The sequence below is a fragment of the Gracilinanus agilis genome, chromosome 1 (genome assembly GCF_016433145.1).
Source record: "Gracilinanus agilis isolate LMUSP501 chromosome 1, AgileGrace, whole genome shotgun sequence".
NCBI lineage: Eukaryota > Metazoa > Chordata > Mammalia > Didelphimorphia > Didelphidae > Gracilinanus > Gracilinanus agilis.
The window spans coordinates 707,081,833-707,094,070 of NC_058130.1; the positions used below are offsets into that span (position 1 = coordinate 707,081,833).

A 12,238-nucleotide genomic window follows, 5' to 3' on the forward strand; every position below is an offset into this window, starting at 1 on the left:
TAGGGATAAATGTAAAGACCTATATCTGGGTTTAAGAAATCAACTTCAAGAGTATAGAATTGGGAAGATGCACCTATACAACAACCAGAAAAGAATCCAAGTTTTTTTGTGGAATGAAATCTCAATATGAGTCAATGACAGGACACAAATACCAAAAAAGCTAACATTATCTTAGACTTCACTGATAAAGCATAGTGTTCAGAATGAGGGATAAGATAGTCTGGCTGTCCTTGTGGTACTACATTCAGTCTTAAGTGTCAAGTTTTGGAAAGGACATTAACTCAGAATATATACAAGAGTATGAATAAAATGGTGAGGGAATTTGAGATGTGATATAAATATAAATTCAAAAAGCTCAGGCAGCAGAGACAGGATAGTAGTCTTTAATTATTTGAAAATCCGGGGGAAGCTGGATGGCTCAGTGGATTGAGAGCCAGACCTAGAGATAGGAGGTCCTAGGTCCAAATCTGGCCTGACACTTCCTAGCTGTGTAAGCATGGACAAATCATTTGACCCCCATTGCCTAGCCCTTACTGCTTTTCTGCCTTGGAACTAATATATAGTATTGATTCTAAGACAGAAGGTAGATTTTTTTTAATTCTTTTGACTTGTAGAAGAGGAATTAGATTTGTTCTACTTGGTTTCAGAAAGCAAAACTAGAATCAATGACAGGAAGGTGAAAATATTTAGGTTGAATATAAATAAAAACTAACTAGCGATTAGAATGATCCAGAAGCAGAACATGTATACTTCAGGAAATCATTAGCTTCCTATTACAGAAGAGCTCCAAGGGAGACTGGATGATCACTTGTCAAAGATACTATAGAAAGGAGAAGCTGGGTGGCTCAGTGAATTGAGAATCAGGCCTAGAGTTGGGAGGTCCTGGGTTCCAATCTGGCCTCAGACACTTCCTAGCTGAGTAACCCTGGGCAAGTCACTTAACCCCAATTGCCTAGCTATTACTGCTTTTCTGCCTTGGATCCAATGCTTGTATCAATTCTAATGCAGAAAGTAAGGGTTTAAAACAAGATGTTATAGAACAACGTCTCATTATTTGTTGAACCAGATGCCTTTTGAAGTCTCTTCCAATTCTAAGAGTCTATGATTTAGTTTAACCACTATGTAAATCATGAATTTCATCTTTTTTGCAGGATTTCCCTCCAATATTATACCTCTGATGTCAAAAACAGTTAGATAACTGGATAAAGTGCTTGCCTCAATCATTATATTCATGCATTTCCTATTTCTAAGTTCTTATATATTTAATAAGAATCAATCTGAGGAAGAGCTTTCCCATATTTATTTCACTTTCATAAGCTTTCTCCAGTCTCTGTTGTTTCATAATATACACTCTGGGAGCAAAGGCTGTGTGACATTTATTAGGATTTTTCACCTGTATAAATGCAATCATGGAATTAGATTTATACACCAGCTGAAGGCTTTTCCAAATTCCCTATATTCACCAAGTTTTTCTTTAATGTAAATCTTATGATACTGAATTTTGGGTAAGAACACACAGAAAGCTTTTTCACATTCATTACAATCATAGTATGTTTCCCTACCAATTACATGGACCCTCATAAGGCTATAAAGCTTCCTCAGTTAAGTCTACAGCAACAACAACAAAAAATTAACCATCTAAACACCCAAAAATGAAATGTATTAAAAAAAAATATATTGCACAGACTATGACATGCAGTGAGATGGGCAAGGCATCAAGTTAGTCCAAAAGTTTTTATTTATGTGTATATATGTATATATACACCTTCACAAAGAGATATAAATATATACATAATACATTTATGTGTGTGTATGTATTTAAGTAGCAGAAGGGGATATCACTGGATTGGAATATATTTGACAAACTGCAACTACTTTCAATAAACCCCAACTGCTTCCCATTGATTGCAGAAATCTATCTCTTCAAAAACCAATATTCTAGACATTATGTGGCTTCAAATCATGGAACACCATGATCTAACTAGATTCGAAATTATAAGTGAGACAAAAGGTAATAAACTTATGATAGCAGCATATTACCAATGATGATTTACATTGAGAAGAATATAATGGAAGGTATGTATGCCTGGAAATGAAGATGAGTTAGCCATGTAGTGAGAATGAGAAAAAAAGGAGAAGCACACTGAGTGGCACATTTGGTATCCTGAAGATAGTAAAAGAATCAAAGGAAGGCCCCCAGCACAGTGGGTAGCTACTCTTTGGGAGATTTATGGGAGAACATAGATGAGAAGGTATGGGAGTATGTAAGTCTGCATTAGAAGAAGTAACCACAAATCTATGAAACTATGTATTGTCTGCAATTCAAGGACAGTTTAGGCCTGAAAGCTTCCCCAGATTCATAGCACATATAACATTTCTCTCCAGTAGAAATTCTATGATGTTGAACAAAAGGCAGCTTTTGACTGAAGGTTAAAGCCTCTTACATTTACTATCTCTAACAGTTCTCTTCATTATGAATTTTCAAATGATGAAGAGAGTATGCAGAGTCACTTAAGGATTTCCCACCTTTAGGCATGTATTGGATTTCTCTCATACACACATTGGATTTCTCTCCTGTGAGAATTATTTTATGTCTAATGAAGTTGAAATTCTGACTGAAAGTTTTCTGAAATTCCATGATCATAGGAATTCTCTCTGGCAAAGTTCTTTAAGTGTTTACTACATTGATTTTTTCATAATGTTTTTTACATGAATTCTCTGATAAATGAGCAAAGTCCTTCTAATATACCATTTACACTATTAAATTCATGGGACTTCTCTCCAATGTGAAATCATTGGTGATCAATAAGAGTAGGCTTCAAGACTGATGGCTTTTCAATATTAATTAATTCTTGTTTCTTTTCAGTGTGAATTTTCTGATGACTAGTAAGGGTAGACTTCTTTCTATAGGCTTTTCCACATTCCTTACACTCATAGGGTTTCTCTCCTGTGTGAACTCTCTGGTGCTGAATAAGGAAAGCTCTTCTGATAAAGCATTTGCCACATTCACTACATTCATAGGGTTTCTCCCCACTATGACGTCTCTGGTGATCAATAAGTGTAGACTTCTGACTGAAAGCTTTTCCACATTCATTACATTCATGAGGTTTCTCTCCAGTATGAAGTCTCTGATGTTGAATAAGGGATGCCCGTGTACTGAATTGTTTTTTGCATTCATTACACTCATGATGTTTGCCTCCATTATGTAATTTCTGATGTTCAATAAAAGATGGTCTATGCCTGAAAGCCTTCCCACATGTACTACATTTATAAGGTATCTCTCCAGTGTGAAGCCTTTGATGATCAATAAGGGTAGACTTTCTCCAGTAGGCTTTACCACATTCATTACACTCATAGGGTTTCTCTCCAGTATGAATTCTCTGGTGTTGAATAAGGGCAGATCTATGACTGAATGGTTTCCCACAATCACTACATTGATAGGGTTTCTCTCCTGTGTGAATTCTCTGATGTTGAATGAAATTTAGACTTTGGGTGAAGATTTTTCCACATTCATTACATTCATAGGATCGCTCTCCAGTATGAAGTCTCTGATGATCTACAAGAGTAGACTTCTTTCTATAGGCTTTCCCACATTCGTTACACTTATAGGGTTTTTCTCCTGTGTGAATTCTCTGGTGTTCAATAAGCAAAGCCTTTCTAATATAGTGCTTGCCACATTCACTGCACTCATAAGGTTTCTCACCTGTGTGAAGTCTTTGATGGTCAAGAAGGGCAGACTTTTGACTGCAGGCTTTCCCACATTCAGTACATTCATATGGTTTCTCTCCTGTGTGAATTCTCTGATGTCGAATAAGCAAAGACTTTCTGATAAAGCATTTATGACATTCACTACACTCATAGGGTTTTTCTCCAGTGTGAATTTTTTGATGATCAACAAATGTTGACTTCTTATTGTAGGCTTTTCCACATACATTACACTGGTAATGTTTCCCTGCATTGTGAATCTTCTGATGATCATTAAGAAGAGACTTCTTACTGTAAGTATTTCCACATTCACTACACTCATATGTTTTTGCTCCTGTATGAATTCCCTGATTTTGTATAAGCAGGGACCTTCTGATAAAATGTTTTCCATATTCATTACACTCATAACTTTCCTCTCTAGTGTGATTTTTTTGATGTTCAATAAGATTTGAGCTCTGTCCAAATTGTTTCCAATATATAGAATTATCACAAGGTTTCTCTTTTGTATAGTCTTTCTGATATTTAATTAAATTTGAATTTCGTTTGAATCTTTGGTCCATTTCATCCCACTGCTGTATTCTCTCTCCTGAAGGATCTCTCTGAAATCGAACAGGGTTAGAAGTCAGTCTGAAGTTTCTTCCAAATTCATTACATTCTTGGCTTCTCATTCCTGTTGTTGATATCTGGTGGATCACTGGAACTGTCCTAAAACATCCCTCATGAGAAAGAAGCTTCCCTACAGAGGATTCCCAATTTTCCTTTGGTCCTCCTTCATATTCACAGACTTCTCCCCATTTGGATCCTTGAGGAATATTCCCTGTGAGTGTTTCCAATATTGTCCATTGTGGTTCCACCTCCTCAGAAATTTCCTGCTTTGGAAATTGCTCATTTTTCCCAGTCCTCGATTCACAATCTGAAACAATGAATACAAAATAGGAATATTAATGATCAACACGAAGAGATAAGATCTTGAAGTCTGTGAGACAGATAACTCCAGAGTGATGAGAAGGTATGAAGAAAAGCACTCTGATTTTATATATTTCAGATACTTTGTTTACATAGGATGTTCTTATGTGTTTTCTCAGATATGCTAAAATTACTTCATACATGCTAATTGATATCAATTGATCAACAAATACTAGTTGAAATGTAGATTAGTTTTCCTCTTCATTCTTCCTCTTCTATTTTGATAACTGGGAGAAAAAACTATATTCCCCCTGTAGTTATGCAGGGGAACAGGTGGAGCAAGTCACTGGAAAAGACTAGAGAAAAGAAAAAGAGCTGATGGCAAAGCAGCCATGACAAGCAAGGAAGAGAAGCCAAAAGGAGCATTTGCAATTTGTCTTCATTTGGTTTACCTAAGAACCCGGAAGCCTGGGTACCTGTGCTCTGGAGCATAAGGGTTGATGCCATTAGAAAAAAAGAAAAAACTCCTGCACATATAAACTGGAATTAAACATACCCTTACCACAAAGTTTAGATGAGTTTTAAGATTATAATTCTTTCACATAAGGCTTTCAATAACTATAGATACGCTACTATTGCTGCCCCCAAAACTGATCCCTCTTCCAAACTTCTCACCTCCAACAATTTTCAGACTCTTACAATAAAACTTGTGATTTTGCCAATGGAAAAAACTTCTCCCTCAAGGAGAACAATAACCTTCTAACTGCTTAATAAAATGCTATTTCTCAGTCCTCGTCTTCTTTGAAATATTTGCAACTTTTAACACCATTATTCTCTCCTTCTGAACACTATCTTCTCCCTTGACTTCTATAACATTATTCTCTTAAGTCTCTTCTCTTACCTGACTGCTCCTCAGTCTCTTTTGTTGAATTATCATCCTCCCACCACCTATGAAGAGTAGGCTGTGGCCTGGGCACTCTTCTCCTATCTAACTGTATTCTCTTCCTTGGTGATCTCATCAGCTCTCAAGGATTCAATTATTATCTCTATGCAATCAACTCTTTTGTGTGTGTGTGTGTGTGTGTGTGTGTGTGTGTGTGTGTGTGTGTGTGTATTTTAAGAGGGAAAAAGTTTGAAGCATTTTGGAAGCTTAGAGAAAATCATTTACTATTTCCCTCTTACAGTATTCAGCCTTCATCTCTCTCCTGAGCTTATCTCAAATAATGTAATATATAGGGATTAGATGCAGGGCAGGAGAGGACTGGAGGATTGAATTAGGCCAGCCCAGAGGCTTTAGGCTAGGGTACAGGATATAAATGTAACAGGGATTCTGCACCCAAACTGGCAGAGAGATAGGTGAAACTCTCCCTCACCAGCAAAGCCTAGCCCCTTTAAGCTCAAGATTCTATGGCCCTACCCTGAGAAAGGAAGTAATCCTATTGGTGAAATGATGGGGTCAACAGGAAGAAGGAATGGCACTTCCTGGACCCAGAAGCTTAATGGAGTTGGTAGCTTTAGCCTTTGGAATGTTCAGACAGTTGCTCTTACTTGATCTATGCTGTAAGGTAAGGCAATGACTTCAAGTTCCTGGGCTTAAAGGTTTAAGGGATTTATTTGGTGATAATTGTATAGGTAAAAGGGATTGGAGAGAGGGTAAGGTAATCTAAGAACTTAAGCTTCTAGTTAAACTTCAGCTACTAGTCTTGAAACGCTGAAAGGTCTTCTTGTGAAACAGAGGATAAGAAAGCCTGGTGGGCAGGCTTAACTCTGAAAATACTTGGGTGCTGACCCAGGGCTAAGAAGCCCTGGGCCAGATGGTGATGTTTAGTTGGTTAAAATATATTCTTGTTCCCTAAGAGATTGTTGAGTTTGCCAAAGAGTTGTTGATATTGGGCCAGCAATGATAGTTAAGCCTAACTACCTAAGAAAACTCAACCCACATTCCTTCTCCCTCCTCCCAATCCCAAAAGAAGTAAAAAGAGAAGTGAAGTGTCAGAGGTGTGGGATCCTTTTTATATCCCACACCCCAACTGTCAAGCCTGGCACCAGTCTCTGTTTCATGCCAGGTTCTGTGTTCTAACTGTCCAACTGTTAGCTTGCACCCATGAAAAACACAGCTGCAAGATTTACACACTACAATAACCAACTCACTGTTGGGTGTCTTGTAGGCATCTGAAAATCCACGCATCTCAAACATGACTAATATTGTCCTCCAAAATAAGTCTTCTTCCAAACTTCCCCATTTCTGTTGAAAGTACCACTGTCCTCCCAACCACCTAGTTTATAACCTTAAGACATCCTTGAATCTTCTTCATCATCACCTATATCCCAGTTAGGGTCAAGTCCTGTTGATTCTACCTCAACAATATCTCTTGGATCCACCCTCTTTCTCTCTATTCACATAGTCTCTACCTTAGTGTAGAGCTTATCACCTGTCACTTAGACCACCACTGAAATATACTACAAAAAGTAGTTTCTCCGATTCTAGTCTTTTCCCTCTCTACTCCAAATCCTATATAATTACCTAATTGATATCCCTAAATTTATGGTCTTGCTTCATATCACTACATTTCAAAAGAACTGCTTTCTGGACATTAAAATTTCATCTCTCTGTGCTTTTTAAACAGATAGAGTCCTATGTATTCAATGGATTTCTTCTTCACCTCTAATTCCTAGAATCCCTAACTCAAGATACAGCTCAGTTCCTATCTCCCACAGGAAGCTTCTTCTCATCCTCCCAACTGAAATTACTCTCTCTCTTGAAATTATTTTGCATTGAATTAAGAAGGTGCCCATTGATTAGAGAATCAATAAACATCAACTGCCTGGCTACCTAGGGATAATGATAACCTCCTAGAACCTATTTCTCAAAGACTAGCAAACTACCATTCCATCATACCCTCCTCATTTCAGTACCACTGTGTCTAGTACACCACTGAGCACACAGGAGATGATATGTAAATATGTGTGTTCGATACACCCCATTCACTCACCTGAACAATCACCTCTCAGCATCTCTTTCCCTTCAGCTTCCTGAATGTCTAGGATCCATGGCTCTTCCCCTCGTTCTAGCTGGGCAATCACATTTGGTTTGGATACTGGAAATCCTGTGCATGGGGAAGGAAACGAGGCCCAGTGATTTGTTCTGGATACACAGAGCTGTCCCAAGCTTAGTTCCAGGCCCTGGGTTTTCAGGTAGGTGAGAAAAGAAGAAAGGCCATGATAGAAGAGCCCAGAAAAGTCCTAAGAAATTTCTGGAGGGGATCTTAGAATTATGTTCCCAGAGGAAATATGGAACTCTGAGGAACTATATATATATATATATATAGGGTACAATTAACTAACTATGTACTAGCCACTCTAACAAGGCAGACTTCTTCTGGGAACTCCAGATTAGATCCTAGATGAGATACCTGGTCCTAAATCAGGGAGAAGACTGAATTTCCTACAAAGACCTAAGAGGCAACAAAAAGTAAAGTTGTAGTTAGAGTTAAGGAATCTCTATTTCTAATTCTATATATACCAAGTCTGTCACCTAGGAAAGGGAAACAGAATTGTCCTATCTGTGAACCTCAAAAGGATCAGAAATCTGTAACCCCTGAACCTCAAGCCCGAATCTAATAAAATCTTTCACTGACTCACAAAACAGAAAGCAAAGGAACTCAGATCTATATCCTGAGAAGAACAGCCTTACCCAGAGAGACCACATTCCCATAATTCTCCAGCATCACATCCCTGTAGAGGTTTCTCTGAGCAGGACCCAGATGGCTCCACTCTTCTCGGGTGAGGTACACAGCCACATCTTCAAACATCATAGATGCCTGAAATATATTCCTGCAGCAGCCTAATGATAATCCCAGTGTTCGGCCCTGGGATGAATCATACAATCAGAGAAGATCAGGGTTTTAGGGAGTGCTGAGGTCCATACATGAATAAGAATCCCCCATCTAATATAGTGGAAAAGTGATTGTCAAGCATCAACTCCAAGCCCTCTAAGGAAAGAGGTGATGGGGAACTCATACTCCCATGGCATCCCATCCCACTTAGGGAAAGCTCAGATTATCAGCTAAAGAGCTAGAAGCCTTGGGGAAGGCTACTAGCTTAGTAGCCATTGGAAGGGTATCCAATAAGGCAGAGGTTCTACAAAGGGTTTGGGTTGGTGAAACAGACTTCGAAAATATGAAAATATGTGTGCATATATGTCGGTTGGATGTTAATTCTGAGGGATTCTTAAGAAAGAGCTAGGGACAAAATGGATTCAGAAAAAAAGGAGAAGGGATAGAATTTTTTAAGTAATCCTTTGCGGCAACTAGGTAGCTCAGTGGATAGAAAGCCAGACCCAGAGATGGGGAGGTCCTAGGTTCAAATCTTTCTAGCTATGTGGTACTGGGCAAGTCACTTAATTCCCATTGCCTAGCCTTTACCATTCTTCTGCCTTAGAACCAACACAGAGTATTTATTAGTTGAAAAGTAAGGGCTAAAAAAAAAAGGAGGCATCTTCTCTGACTTCTCTGACTACAAAACAAGGAGGACACAAAGTTGAGAGACATCTCCAATTTTATAAGTCAAAGAGGAAGCCACAGGGTTCAAGAGTGCAAAACTGGTAAGTATGTTTATGAAGGCTCCAAGGAAAGTAGCCTGGGTAACCAATGAGCTCTCTCCATGGAGTCCTTCACCATAATAGGCTCCCAAGAGAAGGAATATAGGCTAATATCCCTGGGTTTGAAGTGGGAGATGGGGGTGAAAGGAGAGAGTAATTAGTTAGAGAAACTCTAGGTCAAGGGAAAATGGTTGAGCCAACTCTAGAGATAGTAACAATGAGATCTCAGAAAAGAAAACTTACCTGAGACCTGGGTGAAAAGAGCTCATCTGCCATTACCTGGTGCTTACCCCCTTGGGAAACAGGGCTAAGGGAAAAGGAAAAAAATCACAAGTGAGTTTAATCCTGTCCTATGGTTTCCCTTGAGACTCCCTCCTCCTCCTCACCAGTTCTTCAAGGAAACTAGAAACCCTTCAAGGGCCTGAATAATATCAACTCAATCAAGTAATCAGCAAACATTTATTGGATCATACCTACTATGTTCCAGACACCGTACTAGATACTAGGAATACAAAGGCAAAAATAAAACAATTCCTCCCTTAAAGGAGCATGCATTCTATCAGAGAACACAATTATATGTGTGCATACATGTGCATGCATAAAAAATACATATGAAATATTTTATGGAAATAATTTGGGGTAGGGGAAGGTAGTGTTACATTAGGGAACTTGGAAAAGGCCTCATGTTGGAGGTAATGCCTAAGCTGAGCATTGAGAAAACTAAAGATCTTGAAAGATAGAGGTAAGGAAAATGTGAATTTCAGGCATAGTGGATAGCAAATGTAAAAGCAAGGAAGCAGGAGATGGAATGCCCTAGATGAGGAATAGCATAGGAAATTTGGAGTGACTGCAGTGTGTATAGAGGGGAATAATATGCAGTAATGCTAGAAAGGTAGGTTCCAATCAAATTGTGAAGATTTCAATGACAAAGGAGTCCTGTATATGATTCTAGAGGTAATGGAGAGTCACTGGAATTTATTAAGTAAGGAGGTGACATGATCAGGACATTAGATAAATAAATCACTGGTAGTTGAGTGGATAGTGAATTGGAGAGGAGAGAGACTTGAGGCAAAGAAACCAATTAGGAACCAATTACATTAGTCCAGAGAAAAGATGATGATGTTAGAATGGTGTTGGATTAGTGAAAAGACGATGGCAAGATGTTGTGGAGGTAAAATTAATAAGACTTAAGCGTAGAAAACCAGACTTGTGATCATTTCATTCATTCATCCAATAAACATTTCAAGCCTAGTACATATAATCAATTATAATTATGTCTGAAGCAGCACAGTATATTGGAAAGAGTATACTTGGAGATTGGAGAATCTGAGTTATTGGCTCTGGTTCTATGTGATCTTGGGCAAATCATTTCATCTCTTTGAAGCCACCCACAAAATGGAGGTGTTGATATTACCTGTCCTCCAGGACTGGCATGGGGACAGCACTTTGTAAAGTTTAAAGTATCACAAATTTGTGAGCTCATTACTTTTATCATTATTATTATTAAATATTAAAGCACTTTATAAGTCTGGGTTCCTATTTTTATTCTTCTTGATTATAGGTAGAAGCTATAAGGAAGTCTCCCCTATTTTATAGACATGGTTATCAAATCCATAGAAAATACATAGCTGATTCACTACAAGATAAAATCAGGATCCAAAAAACCAAGAGGAGCTAGAAAGACAGGTGAAATCTAGATGAAATGCATTAAGGATAAATGTAAAGTACTACCATTACATTTATTTATTTTCTTAAAATAAAATAACAGCTCTAAAACAGATGGGTAAGATTTAGACAATCATAGTTAAATGGCTTGCCCAGGGTCACACAGGTAGGAAGTATTTGGGACCAGATTTAAATCCATATCCTCCTGACTCCAGGCTTGGTACTCTGCCACTGTGCCACCTAGTGGCCTCCTATCTTTATGTTTAAATAAAGCAACTCCACAAATTCAGGTTAGGAGAGGCATGGACAATAGTTTGTGTGAAAAAAAAACTAAAAGTTTCAGTGAACCCCAAGCCCTATGTGAACAACTATGACACAGCAGTCAAAAAAGCTAACACATTCGTAAGCTACCCAGTATGCATAGATATGAGGGAGCTCGTTTTCTCACTCTACTCTGCCCTAATCAGACCACATTAGAGTCATTGTTTTTTTTTTTGTTTTTTTTTAACATTTATTAATATACATTTTTAACATGGTTACCTGATTCATGCTCCTCCTATCCCCTTCACCCCCCCCCACACACACACACACACCCCCGCACTCCCTCCACCCATGGCCGATGCGCATTTCCACTAGTTTTGTCATGTGTCCTTGATCAAGACCAATTTCCAAATTGTTGGTAGTTGCATGCCTGTGGTAGTTTCGAGTCCACATCTTCAATCACGTCCACCCCGACCCTTGCGTTCAAGCAGTTGTTTTTCTTATATGTTTCCTCTCCTGCAGTCCTTCCTCTGAATGTGGGTAGCATCTTTACCATAAATCCCTCAGAATTGTCCTGGGTCATTGTATTGCTGCTGGTACAGAGGTCCATTACATTCAATTTTACCACAGTATATCAGTCTCTGTGTACAATGTTCTTCTGGCTCTGCTCCTTTTGCTCTGCATCACTTCCTGGAGGTCTCTCCAGTTCACCTGGAACTCCTCCAGTTTATTATTCCTTTTGGTACAATAGTATTCCATCACCCGCATATACCACAGTTTGTTCAGCCATTCCCCAATTGAAGGACATACCCTCCTTTTCAAATTTGTTGCCACCACAAAAAGCGCAGCTATAAATATTTTCATACAAGTCTGTTTATCTATGATCTCTTTGGGGTACACACCCAGCAATGGTATGGCTGGGTCAAAGGGCAGGCATTCTTTTATAGCCCTTTGAGCATGGTTCCAAATTGTCAGCCAGAATGGCTGGATCAGTTCACAGCTCCACCAGCAATGCATTAATGTCCCAATTTTGCCACATCCCCTCCAACATTCATTACTCTCCCCTTCTTTCACTTTAGCCAATCTGCTAGGTGTGAGGTG

General features: G+C 38.7%; 1 protein-coding gene across 1 annotated transcript in view; it reads right to left on the reverse strand.

Moving 5' to 3' along the window:
* Positions 1–2,792: 2,792 nt before the first annotated feature.
* LOC123256122 (zinc finger protein 250-like) overlaps positions 2,793–12,238 on the reverse strand; it is a 25,099-nt gene continuing 15,653 nt past the window's right edge. The window contains exons 3-7 of the mRNA XM_044684812.1: positions 9,455–9,518; positions 8,306–8,480; positions 7,605–7,718; positions 3,182–4,618; positions 2,793–3,079 (exon numbers count right to left, since the gene is read on the reverse strand). Of these exons, the coding sequence (XP_044540747.1) occupies positions 2,793–3,079; positions 3,182–4,618; positions 7,605–7,718; positions 8,306–8,480; positions 9,455–9,518 (2,077 nt within the window). The remainder of the gene's footprint in view (positions 3,080–3,181; positions 4,619–7,604; positions 7,719–8,305; positions 8,481–9,454; positions 9,519–12,238) is intronic.